Source organism: Electrona antarctica (genome assembly GCF_951216825.1).
Source record: "Electrona antarctica genome assembly, chromosome: 1".
Classification (NCBI taxonomy): domain Eukaryota; kingdom Metazoa; phylum Chordata; class Actinopteri; order Myctophiformes; family Myctophidae; genus Electrona; species Electrona antarctica.
Window position 1 is genome coordinate 35191026 of NC_136806.1, and position 20484 is coordinate 35211509.

General features: G+C 41.4%; 1 protein-coding gene across 2 annotated transcripts in view; it reads right to left on the reverse strand.

Annotated features, from left to right (window-relative positions):
- The window catches only part of LOC306924373 (ecto-NOX disulfide-thiol exchanger 2-like), a 180954-nt gene that overhangs the window by 130166 nt on the left and 30304 nt on the right, over positions 1-20484 (reverse strand). For both annotated transcript variants that reach the window (XM_079502868.1, XM_079502867.1), the window contains exon 3: positions 17947-18025. In XM_079502868.1, coding sequence (XP_079358994.1) covers positions 17947-17980 — 34 coding nt within the window. In that variant the 5' untranslated portion in view covers positions 17981-18025. The remainder of the gene's footprint in view (positions 1-17946; positions 18026-20484) is intronic.

Sequence of the window (20484 nt, forward strand, 5' to 3'; positions counted from 1 at the left end):
GTGTAACTATTACTCTCTCCCATTAAAAGCAATCTCAAGATGCCCTGTCCATTGATCAGTGAGGAAAGGGAGGAGGAGATGGGAAATTATCCACTCTGTCAACAAAACCATTCACATTCAAGTGGGTGGAAAAAAGCCATAGGCTTTTGTAGGTTTCTAAGTCCTATAGCAGACCTTGTATTGAACTTTTTTCTGCAAAAATTAAAGTATTCAATTAATCAAAGGTATCAATCAATGTATTGTTCTTTATTAGTATCCTCATCTTAAAATGCTACTTATAGTGGCGTTTCCTTTGGAAAAAAGGAATCCAACCATAATATTAAACTTACCTGGAAGAACCTGGAAGTGTAATTACATTATATTCTACTAGCAATACGGGTCAAACGTATTATTCTTAAAAATACTGAATTACCAGAAGAGCTATGCTGGAACATGAACAATGACACAATTTGAGGGGCTACGAGGGTCCATTTAAAACAGAGCTATTTACCGAAATCTAAAAACAGTTGGTTTCTCACAGCAAGAGCTGCAACCGCAGCACGTTATCCTATATTCTATTACGATGTGACTCGCATTCGCCTGGCTCAACTTGAAGTTAACGACTGAATTAATTGTGCACAATCCAGTAGTTACAGCCTACTAACCACGTATCCTAGTACTTATAGTTATTTGACTAGAGTCCTCCAGTAGACTATGGCTAAATCATTTGGCACACTCCCTTCTCCCTCTACACACCAACTCTGTTTGGCGATTCGTCGAAAAAAGCGATCGCTTAGAATGGAGATGTTATTTTTGCCTAATGAGACACTATAGGGCAGAGTTCCATAATTTAAACTTCAATCGGTAAAAAGCTGCGTTAGGGTTTCCGCACACCGCACTTGTCCTCTACTTCATATACAGGATACGTGTATACAAGTCAGAACTCAATCATTTACAAGTTTGTAATCATAATACGTTCGGTTTGATTTACAGTACACGGAGTCTCTACGGAGGGGAGGTAGAAAAGAAAACGTGAGAGATTCCGACTGGACAGAGCAGAGGCAGTCTACAGCTCCTCTGAAACCAACCGCCCAACGAATAATATGCCTAGCCTATACAGACTAACCCTTCTTATGGTGTTAAATCAACTAGTAAAACACAACACATGTAGAGAGAAAAACAATGTCTACAGGCTAACTAACAATTCAGCGCTCCGTTGAAGGAAGCCCACAGCGACACCGGAGCTCGGAGCAGCAGCAGCGCGTTTCTGATCATTGTATTACAAATCATCATCTAATTAATGTTCATATAACGGAGAAGAAGACAGAACAGAAAAGATCATAACCGTAACCGGTTTTATATTATCGGATGGATGGAAGCAGGATAAAAACTTGAAGCGGGTACCTGTGTATTGCAAGAGAAACATTGTCCACGCAGCAAGGCGAGTTGTAATGTGATCCTATCCTCTTGTGTAGAAGAGAGAAACGTAACAAAAATCCGTTTGGAAGGAGAAAGGAGTGTTCTTCAGTCAGTCCGCTCCGCTCCGCAGACTGGGCTGCAGTGAGAGGAGGGCGGTCGAGGTGGGACCTTTTTTAGCTGTGGAAAGACTCACGCGCACGACGTGGTGCACGGGTGCATGTGCGCGACTCAGCGCGAGTTCACAACTGAGCTAAATGGACGAAGGGAAATTATCTGCCTGCAGCCTGGCCTGAATGTGGGTGTCTGTCTGTCTGTCATTAGCCATGCATGCAGTAGCAGGCAAACTCGGTCTCCCCTCAATGTCAGAGCCATGATGAATTATCAAGAATGTATGTAATCTTTATTAACTTATGTGGCACTCGCACTTCATTTAAGATATAGGCCATACACTCCAGGCATACCTGCCAACACCGCCTGCATTTTGCAGGAGATCTCTCTCTCTCCCTATCTCCCCCTCCCCCCCTCCCCCCACAAAGAACATCCTGCATTGTGTATAGGGCCTAAAGCAGGGGTTCCAAAAAAAACCAGGGGGATCTCTAAATAATTTTGGGGGGTCCCCAGATGCATCGTAACTCGTGAGCTTGTAGTTCAGCCATTTTCACCATGTTTATCTGTGGATTCTTTTAGGGGTTTGCAGCCTGAAAAGTTTGGGAACCCTATTGGTGTAGCTATAGTACACAATACAAGCAAGTTTTATTCCCACAAAACTGAATTAAATCTCCAAAACTAACCGCTTGAAAACCGCACAGACAGAGACACACAGAGAGAGAGAGAGAGAGAGAGCGAGCGAGCAAGAGAATCCAGATAGGCCTACTGTAATTCTAACTGTAATTTAAAGCAGGTAATTCTGTTAAACTCAAACGTACAAAACTTAAAAAGTGACATTCTGTGTGTTGCCAGCTGGAGGGGAAGTATAGAGAAGATCAATGCCAGACATGCAGAATGCAGATGCATGCAGATATCAGATGTAGCCTATTGTAGGCCTATATTATATTTCATATGAACAATTTACAATTTACAATTTAGGCATTTAGCAGACGCTCTTAATCCAGAGCGACTTACATTAAGCAATAACAAAAAGCATGGCATACATCACATGTATAAAAAGTAGTTATCATGAATCATGCGTAAACTAAGAACGTAACATTGGAGTATCTATGTAAACTATACATACTATACTATATAATATATTATACATGTGTACTATAAAGTGCTATGACTACATAAAGTGTAATTCTAGAGCTGTCTACATAACAAGCTATAAGTCTGTTTAAAATACTATCTAAGTCTTCATAATGTGCTATCTAAGGGGCTAGGCTAGGGCAAGTGCTACGGGCCATGGTGGAGTCTGAAGAGGTGGGTTTTCAGACTACGGCGGAAGATTGGGAGTGAGGCTGCAGTTCTGACTGCAATGGGAAGTGCATTCCATAGTTTTGGAGCCAGAAGGGAGAAGAGTTTGGGACGTGTGGAGCGTTGTCCCGGCGTTTTTAGTGAAGGTACCTCCAGCTTCCCTGCGTTGGCTGATCTGAGTGAGCGGTAGGGTTTGTAGGGTACGATCATACTTGCGAGATATGGGGGGGTAAATGGTAAATGGTAAATGGTGCATTTATATAGCGCCTTTATCCAAGGCGCTTTACATAGATTGTGCATTACATTCACCCATTCATACACCGATTGCGGCGGAAGCCATGCAAGGTACCAACCAGCACATCGGGAGCAATTTGGGGTTCAGTGTCTTGCCCAAGGACACTTCGACATGTAGACAGGAGGAGCCGGGATTCGAACCGCCGACCCATGGATCATTGGACGACCTGCTCTACCTCCTGAGCCACAGTCGGGGCCATGCCTTTGGTTGCTTTGAATGCCAGCATCAGAGTTTTGTATTCTGTGCGGGCAGCGACCGGGAGCCAATGGAGCGAGCGGAGAAGGGGGGAGACGTGTGAGAATTTTGGCTGGTTGAAGACCAAGCGTGCTGCGGCATTTTGGATCAGTTGGAGGGGCTTAAGTGCACATGCCGGTAGGCCAGTAAGGAGGGAGTTGCAATAGTCAAGTTTTGACAAGACTGTTGTCTGGATTAGGAGCTGGGCTGACTCCTGGGTGAGGAACGGTCTAATTCGTCGTATGTTGTCTGAGATGAACACATCTCAGACAGACTAGCAATCTAAAATAAATAAATAGAATAGGATTATCCTATAGTCTAAATTACTCTAGTTCAGATCTACTTTCATTTTCAACAACTATGGCATTTTAAAAAGAAACCCTGGCCCTGAACCAAATTGGAGTTTAATACTGTAATCATGTATTTTTCTGCCACAATGAAAAACTAGTATAGCTCCGTCACTCTCCCTCTGCCCACACTCATCTTCTACACAGGCAGGCTGTGTGTGTAGACAGACACTACATCGACTGTATACTGCTCATTTGCTGCTGATCAATGGAGAGCCATAAAAACATATTAGTTATTACCCAATGAAAATAAAGCCAATGGGTATTGGGTATTATACCTCCATGTTTAGGCATACCATTCCATGAGAAAACACATAAATATACTGTGTGTGTGTGTGTGTGTGTGTGTGTGTGTGTGTGTGTGTGTGTGTGTGTGTGTGTGTGTGTGTGTGTGTGTGTGTGTGTGTGTGTGTGTGTGTGTGTATTAATTCTTAAGCCTATTTGGTTTACGGGGAGTGTGTGAATGATATGAATGCGATATAAAAAGAAGAGGAGGATAGAAGAAGAGATAGATACGGTTCTGTGAGGAGAGTAAGCAGACTGTAGGTAATGTGATTACACAGACAAGGACTGAATTCAAGCACAATACTAGCCCTGTGCCCTAACCTAAGCAATGTTTTAAAACAAATAAATTCACTCAAAGGCCAAACCACTGAGACATTGCAACAGATTCATGTTGTGTCGAGTCAAAAGTGAAATTAGGACAATAGCATTATTGTGTCTTCCATCCACGCCCATAAATGTTTTCAGCATTGATTTTTAAACAGCTTTGATTCAATTAGATAAATAAATAAGGCATCTGCTGCTGACAGAGCAGTAATGTTGCTTACTCAATCACTGCAGTCATTTCATGGACGTGGAAATTGCATGTTTTCTGACAGCTGTACTTGGAGGATGATTCAAACAGACATCTTAAAGCAACACTAAAGAAGAGGGAGAGCGCATTGTGCATACTATAGTAGGTTGATGTTGACATGATATAAATAGCTTTATCTTCTTGTTAAGATTCAGCTGGATAAGATAAGATAAGATCTTTATTGTCACTGTATGAGACATACAACGACATTTTGTTTAGTGCATCCACATAGCAGTATCAACAGAGATAAAAAAAAAAGGACAAAGAAAGAAAGAAACACTGATGGGGCAACTTCATGGCATAAAACTGTTAGTCCGTCATAGTCCAGTCCAGTAAAGTAATCTCAATCCATTAATAAGAGCACTATAATACACCATTAAAATAGTAAAATACACCAATAAAATATGGATGCAATAAGAGAGAGAGAGAGAGAGAGAGAAAGAGAGAGAGAGATATTCAGCAAACGTTTGGAGGAATAATCTGGCAATTTTAGGAAACTAACCTGTTTGCCTAAACTGTTTTCCAGCTTGCATTGTGCTGCAGGAGCTTGGAAAGGCTTTGTCAACGGGGACTGCCCATAACTCTGACATCCCATTAGTCTGACTACGTGGCTTTGCGTTTGCGTAATGCACATGTCGGCCCAACACACCGTCGGAAATCGGAATACTGAGCCGTCGGACTAATGACACAGCACCTTGTCAACGTAACACAATTCAGCCAAAAATAATAATTTGGTGTCCTATTTTAATCTTCCTCTGACAATTGGGGTTCAACCAAGGTCTTGGTTACAGCAGACAGTTCAGGTCTAGAGGTGAGTGTCTCTGTTAAATTGTTTAGGTCACAAGAAAATGTAGACATATTTACAAACAAATATTCTATTAACATAGATGCTCTATGTGAGTTACATACAGTAGGGACTCTTTATTTGAAAAATGCTAGATTCCAGTATCTAGAGGAGTTCATGTTGTAAACTGATTTATGTAGGTACTTTATTTATAGTATATCCAAACATGCAGGGAAAGCTACAGTAGGTTAATGTACCAGACCAAAAATGTTCTGTACAGAATACGTTCACTCACTTTGAAATCTGATGTCTGAGTTCTACTTAGTTGCAACTTGCATGTAGGTGGCGCACAAGGATATTGGCCGATTTGCAAGCTAACGTTGTGTCACTGCAGTGTGACGTGTTGTAGATTAGCTATTTTTTGATGTGCGGCTAGGCTATGCAAATTAGTATAAATCAGGTCTAAGTTGATGAAGGGGAAATGTGTCAATGACCCAGGCACATATTCTGCACTTCCGCATCACTGCAAGTTTGACTATGTGTCCTGGACACTCTGAAATAAAAATAAAAACAAAGTCAATCTTAAAAACCGACATTTACAAGAAGGATGTTATTGGACCCAGGTCCAATAACACTGTAACAGCACCACCAGTTACACAGCTGAACAGAGTCCACGGACCTCCATTTAGTCTAATGGATAGCCAGTTCCTGTGAGGATGAGGATAATAGTCAGTTGTGTTTTCATCAGAAAGGTCTTATCATAAATTAAATTAATGCTTTCCATGCTGAATCATATTCCCTCAGTCAGCGTAATGAATAACAGCCAGTGCATGCTCTTATTCAATTTAGATATCCCACAGAGAATGATGTTTGTACATCTCTTGATTTTATTTAATTATTTTCAACAATTATTTAATTTATTTGGTCTGCTCAGTCAGGCAAAACATTATGCCTCAGTAGATGAAAGCAACCTTCGTATGCTTTTAAGGTGAGCACTGCAGGAGTACTGTTGGAAGTTAACATTAGGCATACAGTCCTCTTTAGTCAAATAAACTGCCTGGCTTTAAAGGGGGTGAAATAAATCATAGCAGTGTTCTGACTGGAACATTTTACCCACTTCCTTCAAGGTTGAAGCCAAAAAGAGTCATTTTCAGAAAAGTCGACAGATGCCCTTTAATCACATCAGACAGGAATGTTTACAAAAAGCGGTCTAATTGGATGTCAGCCAGCTGCCCAGCTCATTCCAGTTTCACATATTAATGAAAGAAAAATACATAGAACAGACACTCTCTCACTGTATTGTATTGTCATGATTTTGTTTATACCAGAGAAATAGCTCATGAATTATTCAAATTCAATTACTGCACAGTAAATTTGACCCAGACCTCATGGGAGTAACTTAACATCATGGCTGCATTGCATTTTAACAAAGGCCTTGAGAGTCAGGGGTCATTCAGCAGCCTTCCAACACATTATGCAAAAACAAGTAAAGATAAACAGATTCAACCAAAAAAAAAAATCAAGAAAAAAAGAATGCTGTAAGGCTGAGTACAAATGGTGAAAAACTAAATTCACTTTGAGAAACTCTAGTCAATCCTTTTTTCTCTAACATCAACAAAAATATTGTCTTGTCACGCAGCATGTCAGATTTGTCTGCGCCTTCCTACCTGCCTGCTTGCCTGTCATTGAAAATAAATTATAGTCTCATACTGTAAGTTGCTTCCCTTGTGGTCGTGCTCAGAAGGAAAAACGTAAATCAAGCCTCCCCTTTCGTAACAATGTCATCGAAATACTATAGTAAAATAAGTTTCTAGCTTTACTTGGGAGTTAGTATAAATTAAAATGTCAGGATTTTGCAGTGAGTGCACATATGGCCGTTCATCTTGGTCATTGTCTGGAGATGATCTGTCAAAACGCTGCATGGACTGCACCAATTATTTAGTGCACACTGCCACTAGCCAAAAACAGTATGGTACCTCCGTGCATTATTTTTCATGTTCTATATTATTTTTTGTTTTTAACTTTAACCACTTAAACTTAACTCCATTGGAAGGTTTTCCCACAGTGGTCTACTAAGCCCCCCCTCCTTTTTTCCTCAATACCAAATGAGTGCGTTGCGAGACATTGCGAGCTGGTAGAATCGGTTATTTATCAATGTTCTCCTGCCAATATGCCCACAAATGGTAGGCTAATAGCCTGGATCCAGCCCACTCTCTGAGTGGACTGCCTCAATCAGGCTAGGACCCTAGAGTTCAACACTTATTGTTCCCAAAATGTCTTCATTTTGGGGCCGTAGGAGGCCCAAGGACGTCTGGAGTCGTCTTTAGGTCCTTTTTAACCCATTTAGACCTGAGGACGATTAATGCCTTCAAAATCCTGATCCAGTTTTCACAAAAACCTATGTTTCTATATCAGTCTCTCAAAAATGTTCATGTCAAGGACCCCAAACCCCCCCCCCCCCCCCCCCCCCAAAGAATATATAGTCAAAGATTTGCGCTACATTTTCATGATTTTTTAAAATTCGCAGATCTACACGCTCGTAGCTATGAGCTTGTAGATCTGCTATTTTTCAATAGCTAAAGTACAACATGTGAACATAATGCTTAAAACACCAAAAGGGGTTCCCGCCCTGAATGGTTAATGGTATAAAACACCCCATAGATAGGCCATCACTGTCTGATTGACTGACAAAAATCACACCCGTGTGAAGTGAGGAGCGCTCTTATCATCGTACATCATCTCATTCCGGCCAATCACAATTTGCATCCTCACCTTCGTCATCAATGTTTGTGTTACGCAATGTTTGTGTTTACACAAACACTCAAAATTGTCCATTTATTGTCAATGGCATTTAATGTTTGTGTTAGGACAAAATCTGGGTTACACACACCAAAAGCTGGACATATAAGAGGGGCTATCGCCCCTCAAAAACCCAACGCTGAACTCCTTTCCACAAATACGAGTTTTCTCCCTTTTCTATGTAATACACTTCAAAGCATTAGACACACCATCAATACTTCCATATCAAACTAAATAGCTACGCTTCCACTGCAAACATAAAAAAGTAATTTGGAAAGCATGAGAGGATTTAAGGCCATTGACTACGAATCCTAAGGAAATTTCATACCTCAAGCCGTTCAACTGCTTTCATGCTCTGGCCAGCCCACTAGCTTCCTAAAAATGTTGTCTGCTATTCAGGGACAGATTTAGTGCATATTTGTTCTATCAAGCAATTTTCCAAAAGCTTCGAGAAGCCTCTATTAAAAAAAATCCAACCTAGATGATTCTAGATAATTAGCAGTTATAGAAAAGTGAGGAAAATGTATAATTGAAAAAGTTGTCTTCAAACAAGTTTTTAACCTTAGTACCTCACGTGATTACTTGCCCTTAATGAGGTTCAAAATTACATTAAGCTAAACAAAAAGTCTGGCAAAGCTTCTCAGATCTTACTGCAGTAGAAAGACAATACTGCTAAACCGACAGACTTGAAAACTGTGGTGGACTTTGTGACATGTTCCTAAAATTGTTCAAATCTTATCTCCAAAACATGGAATATTTGTCTTCCATTAGCTACAATACATCTGAGCGAAATTATGTGTGGAGTGTGGACTTCTATTCTATTTACATGGTCCTTTTGTAAATTTGCTTACCATAATTACACAAATGACACATTGACATGGCTCCCTCGCTGAAGGATTTGATGAATCAGTGCATTGAACACACAAACCAATGACTGGAAGTCACTGGATGACGTGCCAAAAAAAGGTTCCTTCAAATTAATAAATATAAATCTGAAATTAGTGTCTTTGGTGCCAAGGAAGAAACTGCTTAAAGGAGAATTCTATGCCAGAAAGCTTTCTTACCTTTATTTGTAGTCGTTACGTCCCCACCAAAGAGGTCCAGGTGTTATTTTGTGCAAAAGTGCATTACTGGCTATTTCCCCTAATATAAGCCCTCAATGGGGGTTGGGTTTTTGTGCTAATTCGCTTATTTCCATCGAAATAAGTAGTAAAGTGTGCCGCTTGGGATACTATTTACATTATGAAGAGAGGATATATAAAAAAAAATCACACCTGTGTGAACTGAGTGGTGCAAGGTCTTATATAGACTGATCAGCTGTGGTCTGACGTAATGCCTGACGTAATGACACACCCGTGTGAACTGAGTGACCATAACAACCATGCTAATTTTTTTGGTACGAACAAACACATGTAGTAAGGGCATTTTATCAGGTATTTGACCAATCTGGGAACTAAATCGTTACCAAGAAATTTCTTCACCAATGTGTTTCTAAAGGTGTCTAATAACATGTACTAAAAGTTTGAAATTCAACTCCCGTGGGAAAATTGAGTTATTAGCATAATATGTGACCATACCCATAACATCCTATATAAGGCAAAAAAGTCCAAATTTCATCATTCTTTAAGTAGCATGTGACATATGAAACTAGGGTGATTTCATGATTCTGAATCCATTCCAAGCATTAGTTTTGCAGTGATGTAAATAGGGTGCGTTTTGCGTCCCAAAACGCAGTTTATAGTTATGGGACGCAATCCGCCAACAGGCTCTGCATCCACGGGATGCAGTACTGTACTCATTGTAGAGTAATAATAATCCACGTGAAAAAAAATCGCGGAAAAAAATGCGGTAAAACAATAATCTACGGATACGATCATTTTGCATGCCCGCATCCGACCTCATCCTACGTTATAAAAAATAAAATCCACGTAGGAATCGTTGTAGAACTACTAGTTTGTAACAACACTGTCAACACAGCGCGCTGTGCGCCGCCATGTTGCTCAGAGAAGAGCTCTGACCGGGGAGCGGAGGGGAGCGCACTCAGCGCAGCCTCTAGACTAGAGCTGTTTAGAGACAGAGAGTGACGACAATGGAGTGATCAGTGACGCTTGCAGCCTCACGAATAAGCAGTGAACGGAGATGTCGCAACTCTCTAAACTAAACGGCGCTGCCTCCGACAGAAAGATTTAGGGGAACATGTTTTAGCGTGACAAGCATACCCAATTAAATGGGAAACACACAATGTCAATGTGTAATAACACACGCCGATATTGTGTTTCTGTTGCGTGTGTGTTGTGGTGCTACTGCCACCACACATTAAAATGGCACCAAAGAAATTGCCAAAGCCAACTGCAGGGCAGCAGAAAATATCAGCAACCCTATTTGCTAAACCTAAAACTAAACCCAAGTCAACTGCTAATGACATCAACATTGATGTTGTTGATAACCCCGTCCCCATACCTGCTGCCTCTACTTGTGCACAGCCTACCTCCTCCAGCTCCATGACTGATTCTGCTTCATCTCCAGGTATGTGTAATGAAAACAATGTAAAGTTGTATTAATCATTAAAACTGCCACCGTTATTATATATTTCACATATAGCCAAAATATGAAATATGTAGAGCATTTGTTTTCTAGTTTATTTTGCTAGCTTTATTTATAATAATTTCTTCATACAGTATCTTCTGCTCCTACATCTACCTGTGATGCTGCCCTCCCTGCCACAGCCTGTGCACAGCCTAACTCCATAACCTGTGCTACTTCATCTCAAGGTTATTATAATTGTTGGCACATTTGTTTTTATTGTGTAACTAATGTAAACAATGTAAAGCTGTATTAACACTTTAAAGTTAAAACTGGGACAGTTAAAAAATATAGATTATTTCATATAGCCAAAATAATATGAAATATGTATTTTATTTATTCTAGCTTATTTTTGCTAGCTTTAATATTCATTCTTCTTCTATTATACAGTATCTTCTGCTCCTACCTGTGATGCTCCGCTCCCTGCCACAGCCTTTGCACAGCCTACCTCTCAATTGCCAATGATTAGCGGTGCCCCTAGTACTTCGGAGTCTGATGAGCCAACTGCTGCAGATGAATCAACTTCTGCAGATGACCTATCACCTTCTGCACATCCACCCTCTAAAAAGAGGAAGCGTGTCTTTCTCAAGCAGTGGCTCACCACATTCCCATGGCTGCGCTTTTCGGATGACAATTTCATGTACTGTGACATTTGTACAAAATACAAGAAAACCAGCTCATCTATGCACAAATCATATCAATGCACCAACTTCCAGTGCACCACCCTCACTCGCCATGCTACTACTAATGAACATCAGTCCTGCCTCAAACTGCCTCCTCTGCAAAGAGACTTAGAACAAAGTCAAGTGAAGATGAACAGCCAGCAGGACAAAGCAGCACGTGTACTGCTTAAAACCACTCACTGGATGGTCCAGGAGGATGTCCCCCTTTCCAAGTTTGGGTCCTTAACTGGCTTTATGACAGAGGTTGGTGTCCCGGATATTCAACATCTAAAGCAAAAAGCCACTTCATACAGTTCAACATACGTGGCCACAGAAATGCTGTCCAGTATGACCGCCACTTTGGATGCTGCCCTGAAACAGAAATTGAAGGAATCTCCATTTGTGACAGTGCTCACAGATGAGTCTACAGACATCACAAACCACAAAAGGCTTGTTGTTTATGTCCAGATCCTTGATGCTGGCACATTTGAACCAAGCACTCATTTTGTTGCCAATAAAGAATGTAAGGATGCAACAGGTGTGGGCATTGCAAAGGCTATTGAGGAAGTGATGTCAGAGCTGGACATCCCATTAACAAAGGTGATGAGCATGGGATCAGATGGAGCGGCCGTCATGACGGGAAGAAATAGAGGCTGCACAGGGATACTGCTTCGGGCTAACCCACACATGGTTAATGTGCACTGTGCTGCACATACCCTGGCCTTGTGCACATCTCAAGCAGCAGAGGCAATACCAGATCTCAAAGAGCATCAGCAGGTTCTGACTGATCTGTTCTATTACTTCCGGGGAAGTCCCAAAAGAGCAGCCAGAATCCAAGACATCCAGACACTGCTGGAAGACCCTGTGTTGACCTACAAAGAGTTGCATTCCGTCCGATGGCTATCATACTACAATGCTCTGCGAAGTGTGCACAGGACGATTGATAGTTTGCTGTCCTATTTTACAGAGGTGACCCAGGATGTCGGCAAAGACCCCAAGGCAAATGGCCTGAAGAAAAAAATTGGGACAGTCAAATTCATCAGCATCACTGCTCTGATGATGGACGCCATGGCCCCTGTCACCATATTGTCCCAGTTCCTACAGACAGAGAATGTGGATGTTGCCTTGGTTAAGGTTAAACTAGACAAGGCAATCCAAGATCTCAAAGAGATCAAGGAGATGAAAACCACCAACCTTGTGGAATTAGCCAACAACATTCAGGACAACATGTACAAGGGTGAGCATGAAATCACCAAGGGCACATTTGATTTGGAGAAGCTTTGTGTCAAATTTATTGACAACATGATTTGTAACATGCACTCCCGATTTCCAAATACATCTCTGGTGTCTTCATTTGGGGTGATGAGTCTCCGTCCAATTGATTTCATGAATGAGGAGGCATTAAATGTCTATGGGGAGGAGGAGCTGGAAAAGCTCATTGCTCACTATGGGTGTGAGCAGACCCATAAGTGGAAGGAGGACAGGGAGGACCACCAGACAACATCTAAGCCCCTCATTGATGCTGCAAAAACACGAGAGGAGTGGGCTGAGCTGAAGAAAGTGGTGAAAGCACAGCACTACCCCAAAGAGAGCATCTGGAGGCTTTGGTCATTGGTGAGTAAGTACCACAAGAACGAATTCCCCAACCTCATCATCCTAGCTCAACTGGCCACTACCCTGGCTGTGCACACAGCTGGCTGTGAACGAGGGTTTTCCAAACAAAACCTCATCCTCACCCCTCACAGGAACAGGCTGACATTGGAGCACCAAGAGCAGCTCCTCAAGGTCAACCTGGGTCCCACACGGCCAAAGTTTCCTTTTGAAGAGGCACTTGGCCACTGGAAAAAGGCCAAGGATAGGAGGCTGTACACAATGAAGTATAACACCTAGAACAAGTGCTACAGAGACTTTATTCTTTTTCAGTTTTGTTCCAAAAATGGAGTCCCAAATGCACTGTCAACAAACCATTTATTTTGGACAATGAGTCACTTTAATTGAGCTGTGCTGCAGTGCATTATAAATGCACAATTCTTTAGCTCACTGATTGCACCACAAAGTATAATGAACTTATTTTACATTATTTTGGTGCCATTATATTTAATGTTCTGCATACTTTGCACTGTTGTTCTGTTTGCATACTTTGCACTGTTGTTGCAAAAATCTTTGCAAATATTAAAGTTTTCAGATTTGGAATTGTGTTCACTTCTTTCATACATTTCTACATGAATATAACCACATTATAACCATCAAAAATGAAATGAGAGTTTAATGCTGCAATTTGTAAAAAATGACAAAATGTGACTTAACGTCGCTGAAGTGGGACTCATCAAATGTCCCTGGGACTCATCTACAAGACCATCCCTGCATCCCGGGACTCATTAGATTGAAAACCTATTTACATCACTGGTTTTGCACAAAAAACACTCCTTGGGCTAAATTAGGCCATATCCAGTTGACCAAATGTGCTGACCTCATCACGTTTGTGTGGCCGTTTTCCTCCCAAGGAGTGTTTTTTGTGCAAAACTAATGCTTGGAATGGATTCAGAATCATGAAATCACCCTAGTTTCATATGTCACATGCTACTTAAAGAATGATGAAATTTGGACTTTTTTGCCTTATATAGGATGTTATGGGTATGGTCACATATTATGCTAATAACTCGATTTTCCCACGGGAGTTGAATTTCAAACTTTTAGTACATGTTATTAGACACCTTTAGAAACACATTGGTGAAGAAATTTCTTGGTAACGATTTAGTTCCCAGATTTTCATAGATTTCTCTTACTAATGGACACGTACAAAGCCAGTTGTTGGAGTGGTTTGCACCACTCAAAAAGAAATAAGCGAATTAGCACAACACTCCAATGCCACATTCAATTCAATGCAATTCAATTAAATTCATTGAGGGCTTATATTAGGGGAAATAGTCAATAATGCGCTTTTGCACAAAATAACACCTGGACCTCTTTGGTGGGGACGTAACAACTACAAATAAAAGGTAAGAAAGCCTTCTAGCATGAAATTCTCCTTTAAAGTTAGTGCTCACCTTACCTCCCTGTCTTTGAAGGCCAAGCCAGAAATCTTTGTGTTATTATAATTGATTCAGATATACATTTTAAAACTACATAAAGTGTTTATTTTCAAAGCCATGTCAGGAATGGTCCCCTCAGATCAGAATCAGAGTCCCTATCAGACCCGCTCGAGTGACTTCCTGACCCTCAATGTTCCATTTGCTAACTCAGAGGTAGGCAAAGCAGCATTCTCTGTCAGTGCTCCATTTGATTGGAACGAGATCCAGAAGTCCCTAAAATCAGATCACTGCCTTCCTTAGGTCAATTCAGGGAAAGTATTTCTAGCACTTTGTTCAACAATGTACGTGTTTTAATAAATTTTCCGTCTATCTGTTATAGTTCTTTTAGTTTTTGAGTACGTTCTGTCGTCATATATTTGATATTGCTGTATTTAAATGTATATTGTTTTTTGTATTTCAGCTTTTTTGTATTTTGTCCCCTCAATTGTACTCCGAGTTTAAATAAAGGTTATGATGATGAAGTCAGCCTATTATCTTAAAAAAAACAAGATGGAGAATTCAAGTCGAAACAAGAACTATACCTAACCATGCCTTATCTCCACTAGACTAGATTTCTTTTGTCTTTTATGTTTTAAAATGCCTTATGTAAAGCACGATAAATTGCCTCTGTGTATGAAATGAAATAAACTAGCCTGGCATAATGGTATAGTGTGGCACAACATACTGTCCGTTCGCATCAAACAAGAGGTTTCAGGAAGCCGCTCTGTGAGACCTGCAGACAGTACAAGAGATGATATTTAAAGGTTCTGCTCAGTTTAAAAACACTGCAGTGGTATTTGGTATGGTTCATTTTGGAGATCAATGAATGATTCAGTTACAGCTCAGACAGGAGTGAGAAATGTCACGTGTTGAAGGTCCGAGGTGTTTCATTAACTCCACTGACCCGTGTGAAGTGTAAGACAGCGTAGCGGGCAGAGCATTCTGTGCGCAGGATGGTGGGAACCTGTGGCTTCTTCGTTCATTCCGGCGACCTGTGACCTCCATTTCTTTTAATCCATTTAGTTCTGATTAAATTAACCTAACCTTGCTTTGCGTTTCCTCTTGCATTCTTATTTCAACATCTCTTCCCCAATGATGATGATGTGGACATGGAAGGCTGCGGTGAATCCCTGACCAGAGTCACACCTCATTAACAGAGTGGCGTGATGTACGAATACACAAACTGGTAACTCCCTAGTTGGGAGTAGCTCTGGTCTAGAGCATTAGCGAGTTCTCTCCAACGCTCTGTTGGGAGCAGTGCTCCTCCCATGGACTGACAATTTCACGGAGGAAAATATGTTGATGTTTCACAGTGTTGCGGACCTTAATACCACACTTGCAGTCTGCTGCATGTGTGTCTAGCTCCTGAATCACTGCCGCCCTAGTGATCCCCCTACGATCATTTTATGACGAGCCTTACCAGGATATCAGGGAACAGTCATGCATTATTCTTAGCGATCATAGAAATAGCTTCTGTGAGATGGAATATATACAGTGGGAGCAGAACTCTAAGTTGGTGAGAACTTTAGGAGCGGGTGAGGATGAAATCATAATGCAGAGTTTGCTTTGTTCTAATACGTTAGATATTAGACACGTTAGATTAAGTAAAGTTGTGAACAGGAGCTTTAAGGAAAACATGACAGCAGGCACACTCGTGTGCACATTCTAACAAGAGTCGATAGAGCATAGAACATCGCTACCTGTAATTATACAGCAAAACAATTGATATTTAGTAGCATCACTCACTCTGGAACAATATTCTCATACCAACCACAAAATCGGAATCCCTCAAACACGAACGCAAGGACAACACAAGAGACGGTCGCGGCCACACAGCCAACTCAAGGTATGGCCACTGAGCCGAATTGGGGACCCAACGCAAGGACAACACAAGAGACGGTCACGGCCACACAGCCAACTCAAGGTACGGCCACGGAGCCGACTTGGGGACCCAACGCAGCTCCTCCAAGGAAAACAAACAAATTAACGGAGCTGAACGTGAATCCCCCCCACCGCCCACCCCTTTTTTCCCCCTCACTGTATATGTTTCTTTTCCCTTTTTACCTCCTTTATGATGAATTCCTGTTCTGTCTATAGAAGTGTCTATTTGTACGTCTCTAAATGTTTTGATGATTTGAACATGGTGGACCCTATTGGAAACAAGTGTAATGCTTAATTGGGTCGTCCACTCACAGTTAACAGCCTTTGTATTGAGTTTGTGCTTGAAATGTACTGTAATTCTGCAAACTGTTAATAAATTCTTCAATCAATCAATCAATCAAACTTAAAACATTTTGGATTAGGCTCAGCACCTTCTGCCCTTTCCTCCACTTCGAACACTGACCAATTAAGAGGGTGGTGTTGAACTTCACTTTTCTTTCTCTCCCTCTACTATAATTAAGTCAGAGTTGTTGGCTGCAAGAATGACACAGGCCACCTTCTGAATAAGGCAAAGTTCAGTGAATAAACAGGCAAAGAAACAGATGGGGACAGAGAGTGAGAGAGAGACGTGACATCTTCATAACGTAACAAGCTAAAGAGTGAGCACATGCACAAGTACAGTGCTACAAAGCTGAGCTGTGATTGTTGGATAATGTAAAAACCATTGCAAGCAAATAGAGCAGACCATTGGACAATCTGTAGGACAGATGAGACACAGGCAGAGCAGCCTGGGCGGCACAGAGGTACCACGGCTCAGAAAGAGCATTCATTATCACCTGAGCGCCCTGCACACAGCGCTGCATGAGACAGAGTAATAGGAGAGGACACGCTCATCAGCTGAAGCCCAGCAAGAAAATGAGCCTCTTTCATTCCCCTCCCATCTCCCCTCTTGTCTCACCACTCCATTCGTCTTACACCATTCAATTTCTATTCTTGTGCTCATTTCTCTTGGTCCTTCTGTCTCTCTCTGTGTGACTGTTTTGACACGTCAGGTCTAGCCTCCACACAGACATTATACCTAATTATAATCCTGAGTCATTATATTATCCCCCACACACACACAGTATATTGATGTATACTAAACGCATGAAACACAAACGTGATGAAAATACAATAATGCTGCTGAGGTAGTGCTCCAGCAGGGTAAGAGAGTAAGGCAGCTTGAGAGGGGGGTTGACCCCTTAAACCCTGTATACTGGGGTCCCCCAGGGCTCTATATAGATCCACTAGTCTCCTTTTTCCATCTACACCAAATCTCATAGATAAAAAAAAATCATACTCAATACATGTCATTGTGAAATTGAAAATCTGGCTGAATGTTTGCCCCAGAAAATAGGGTTCATGTGGTTATGGTAAGGTGAGAAAACTCTTCAGACAACAGAAAATACCTTCTGCAGTGGACAATGGCACCGTTATCAGGTGCAAAGCAGCAATGTTACCAGCAAATCCTCTTTGTGCTGTGAAATCTCTACACTCCACCAGTCATGGGAAAGACCGCCTCCAGTGCTGTAGAATACCCGTACGCACGCACGCGCACACACGCACACACACACACACGTTTCTTACCTGAAACTCTGCCTGATCTGTAGTCTTTGTACATCTTACAGTTGCGGCTTCACCATGTGGGTTCTCAGCTCAGCAAATCCTGTTTTTTTTGGAAAACAACAACAAGGATGACAAAGGTCTCATCAGTCTCTATTGATTGTCTTTTAGAAACACACACCGAACCACAACAGAAACTCAACCTCGATAACACTGGAATCCCAACGTATCTATTCTGTCACCTTCTCAAGGGTACTGAGAGGACAAGGTAATACAGGACACAGTAAGTCCTTTTTCTGTCTTGAATAGAGGAAGACAAGTCAGTGAGAATGTAATTAATCTTCAAGCTCATCTGAGCCAATACTGCATTAACACTCAAACTAAGATCATTAACACTCAATTTAGCACTATGAACCCCCAAACTAGCATTAGCATTATCAACACTCAAACTTGCATTATTAACACTCAATGCAATGATCATTGGACGTAGATCACCGTCTTTGGCAGTGAAGCTTTGGATTTGAAACGATGTAAATCGCCATCCTTGGCAGTCAATGTGTTTAATATGTATCCCTAAATTTGGACAAGTCAAAAATGTTCTAAACATTTTCCAAAATTTTCAAAAATACTGAAAATCTCAAGCTCACATGCCCTTTCAGCTATTTGTATGCCAAAGCGTGTGTTTAATTACTTGCGCAAGCAGAGCGCGCAAGTACTGCGATCGGTATGTATGTATAGTATGTATGTATCTATGTATGTATGTATGTATGTATGTATGTATGTATGTATGTATGTATGTATGTCAGGGTAAGAATGGTGGTCCCTTATTGGCCGTTGATGGTGACGTAACTATTTTAAGTTTAAAAATAATGGGTCAAAAGGATTTAGAACAGCAATTATAATAGACATTAGTTAGTAGCAGTACTTGTGTGCAAGGCGCAAGTTGGCACCTCAACAGAGTGCATTTCTAGTTAATCACAGTATTGGTTCTCAACTGAACGAAGCACTTGAGGTGTTTTTCTCTTTGCTGAATGTCAGGGCTATGGATGAGAAATGACAATTTGCTTTTTACGGTGCACTAAATTACCCTGGCATTAACTTCAGCTTTGGGCAGCATTAGTATATCTGCAACCAGTCTCTAAAGTTCAGTAGGATCCTATAAAACATAAACAAACATCTTGTGACTGCACAGCAGACCCACAGCAGCCCAACCATGTCATTACATTCTCACTGCCTCAGCTGGCAGTCAGTGTCAGTTTATTGCATACACCCTTTCAAAATATTAAAGCAACAGGAGACTCATCGTCTAAGTGAGCCTCTCATTCTCTTGATTCCTCTTCCCATAAGACAATCTGAGGCTCAAGAGAGGTTATGTCATTAACTAGAGACATCTATGTCGCACCGCCGATCCGACCGATATGTCTGCGCACTCGCTCAAGTTTGAATTTGATCGGTCGCGTATTGCACGTGACCATATATGGGCATAGAGGTCGAATCTGTGGCTCAAGACCACTGGGTTTGTTTATGGTTATGTCTGAGTCATAGTGACATACCATACTACCATACAACCATATGGAGCCCTACCACTAGTTATAGTGACATACCATACTACCATACAACCATATGGAGCCCTACCACTAGTTATAGTGACATACCATACTACCATACAACCATATGGAGCCCTACCACTAGTTATAGTGACATACCATACTACCATACAACCATATGGAGCCCTACCACTAGTCATAGTGACATACCATACTACCATACAACCATATGGAGCCCTACCACTAGTTATAGTGACATACCATACTACCATACAACCATATGGAGCCCTACCACTAGTTATAGTGACATACCATACTACCATACAACCATATGGAGCCCTACCACTAGTTATAGTGACATACCATACTACCATACAACCATATGGAGCCCTACCACTAGTCATAGTGACATACCATACTACCATACAACCATATGGAGCCCTACCACTAGTTATAGTGACATACCATACTACCATACAACCATATGGAGCCCTACCACTAGTTATAGTGACATACCATACTACCATACAACCATATGGAGCCCTACCACTAGTCATAGTGACATACCATACTACCATACAACCATATGGAGCCCTACCACTAGTTATAGTGACATACCATACTACCATACAACCATATGGAACTCTACCACTACCATACAACCATATGGAACCCTACCACTACCATACAACCATATGGAACCCTACCACTACCATACAACCATATGGAACCCTACCACTACCATACAACCATATGGAACCCTACCACTACCATACAACCATATGGAACTCTACCACTACCATACAACCATATGGAACCCTACCACTACCATACAACCATATGGAACCCTACCACTAGCGGGGCTAAAAACAACCATATGGAACCCTACCACTACCATACAACCATATGGAACCCTACCACTAGTGGGGCTAAAAACAACCATATGGAACCCTACCACTAGCGGGGCTAAATACAACCATATGGAACCCTACCACTACCATACAACCATATGGAA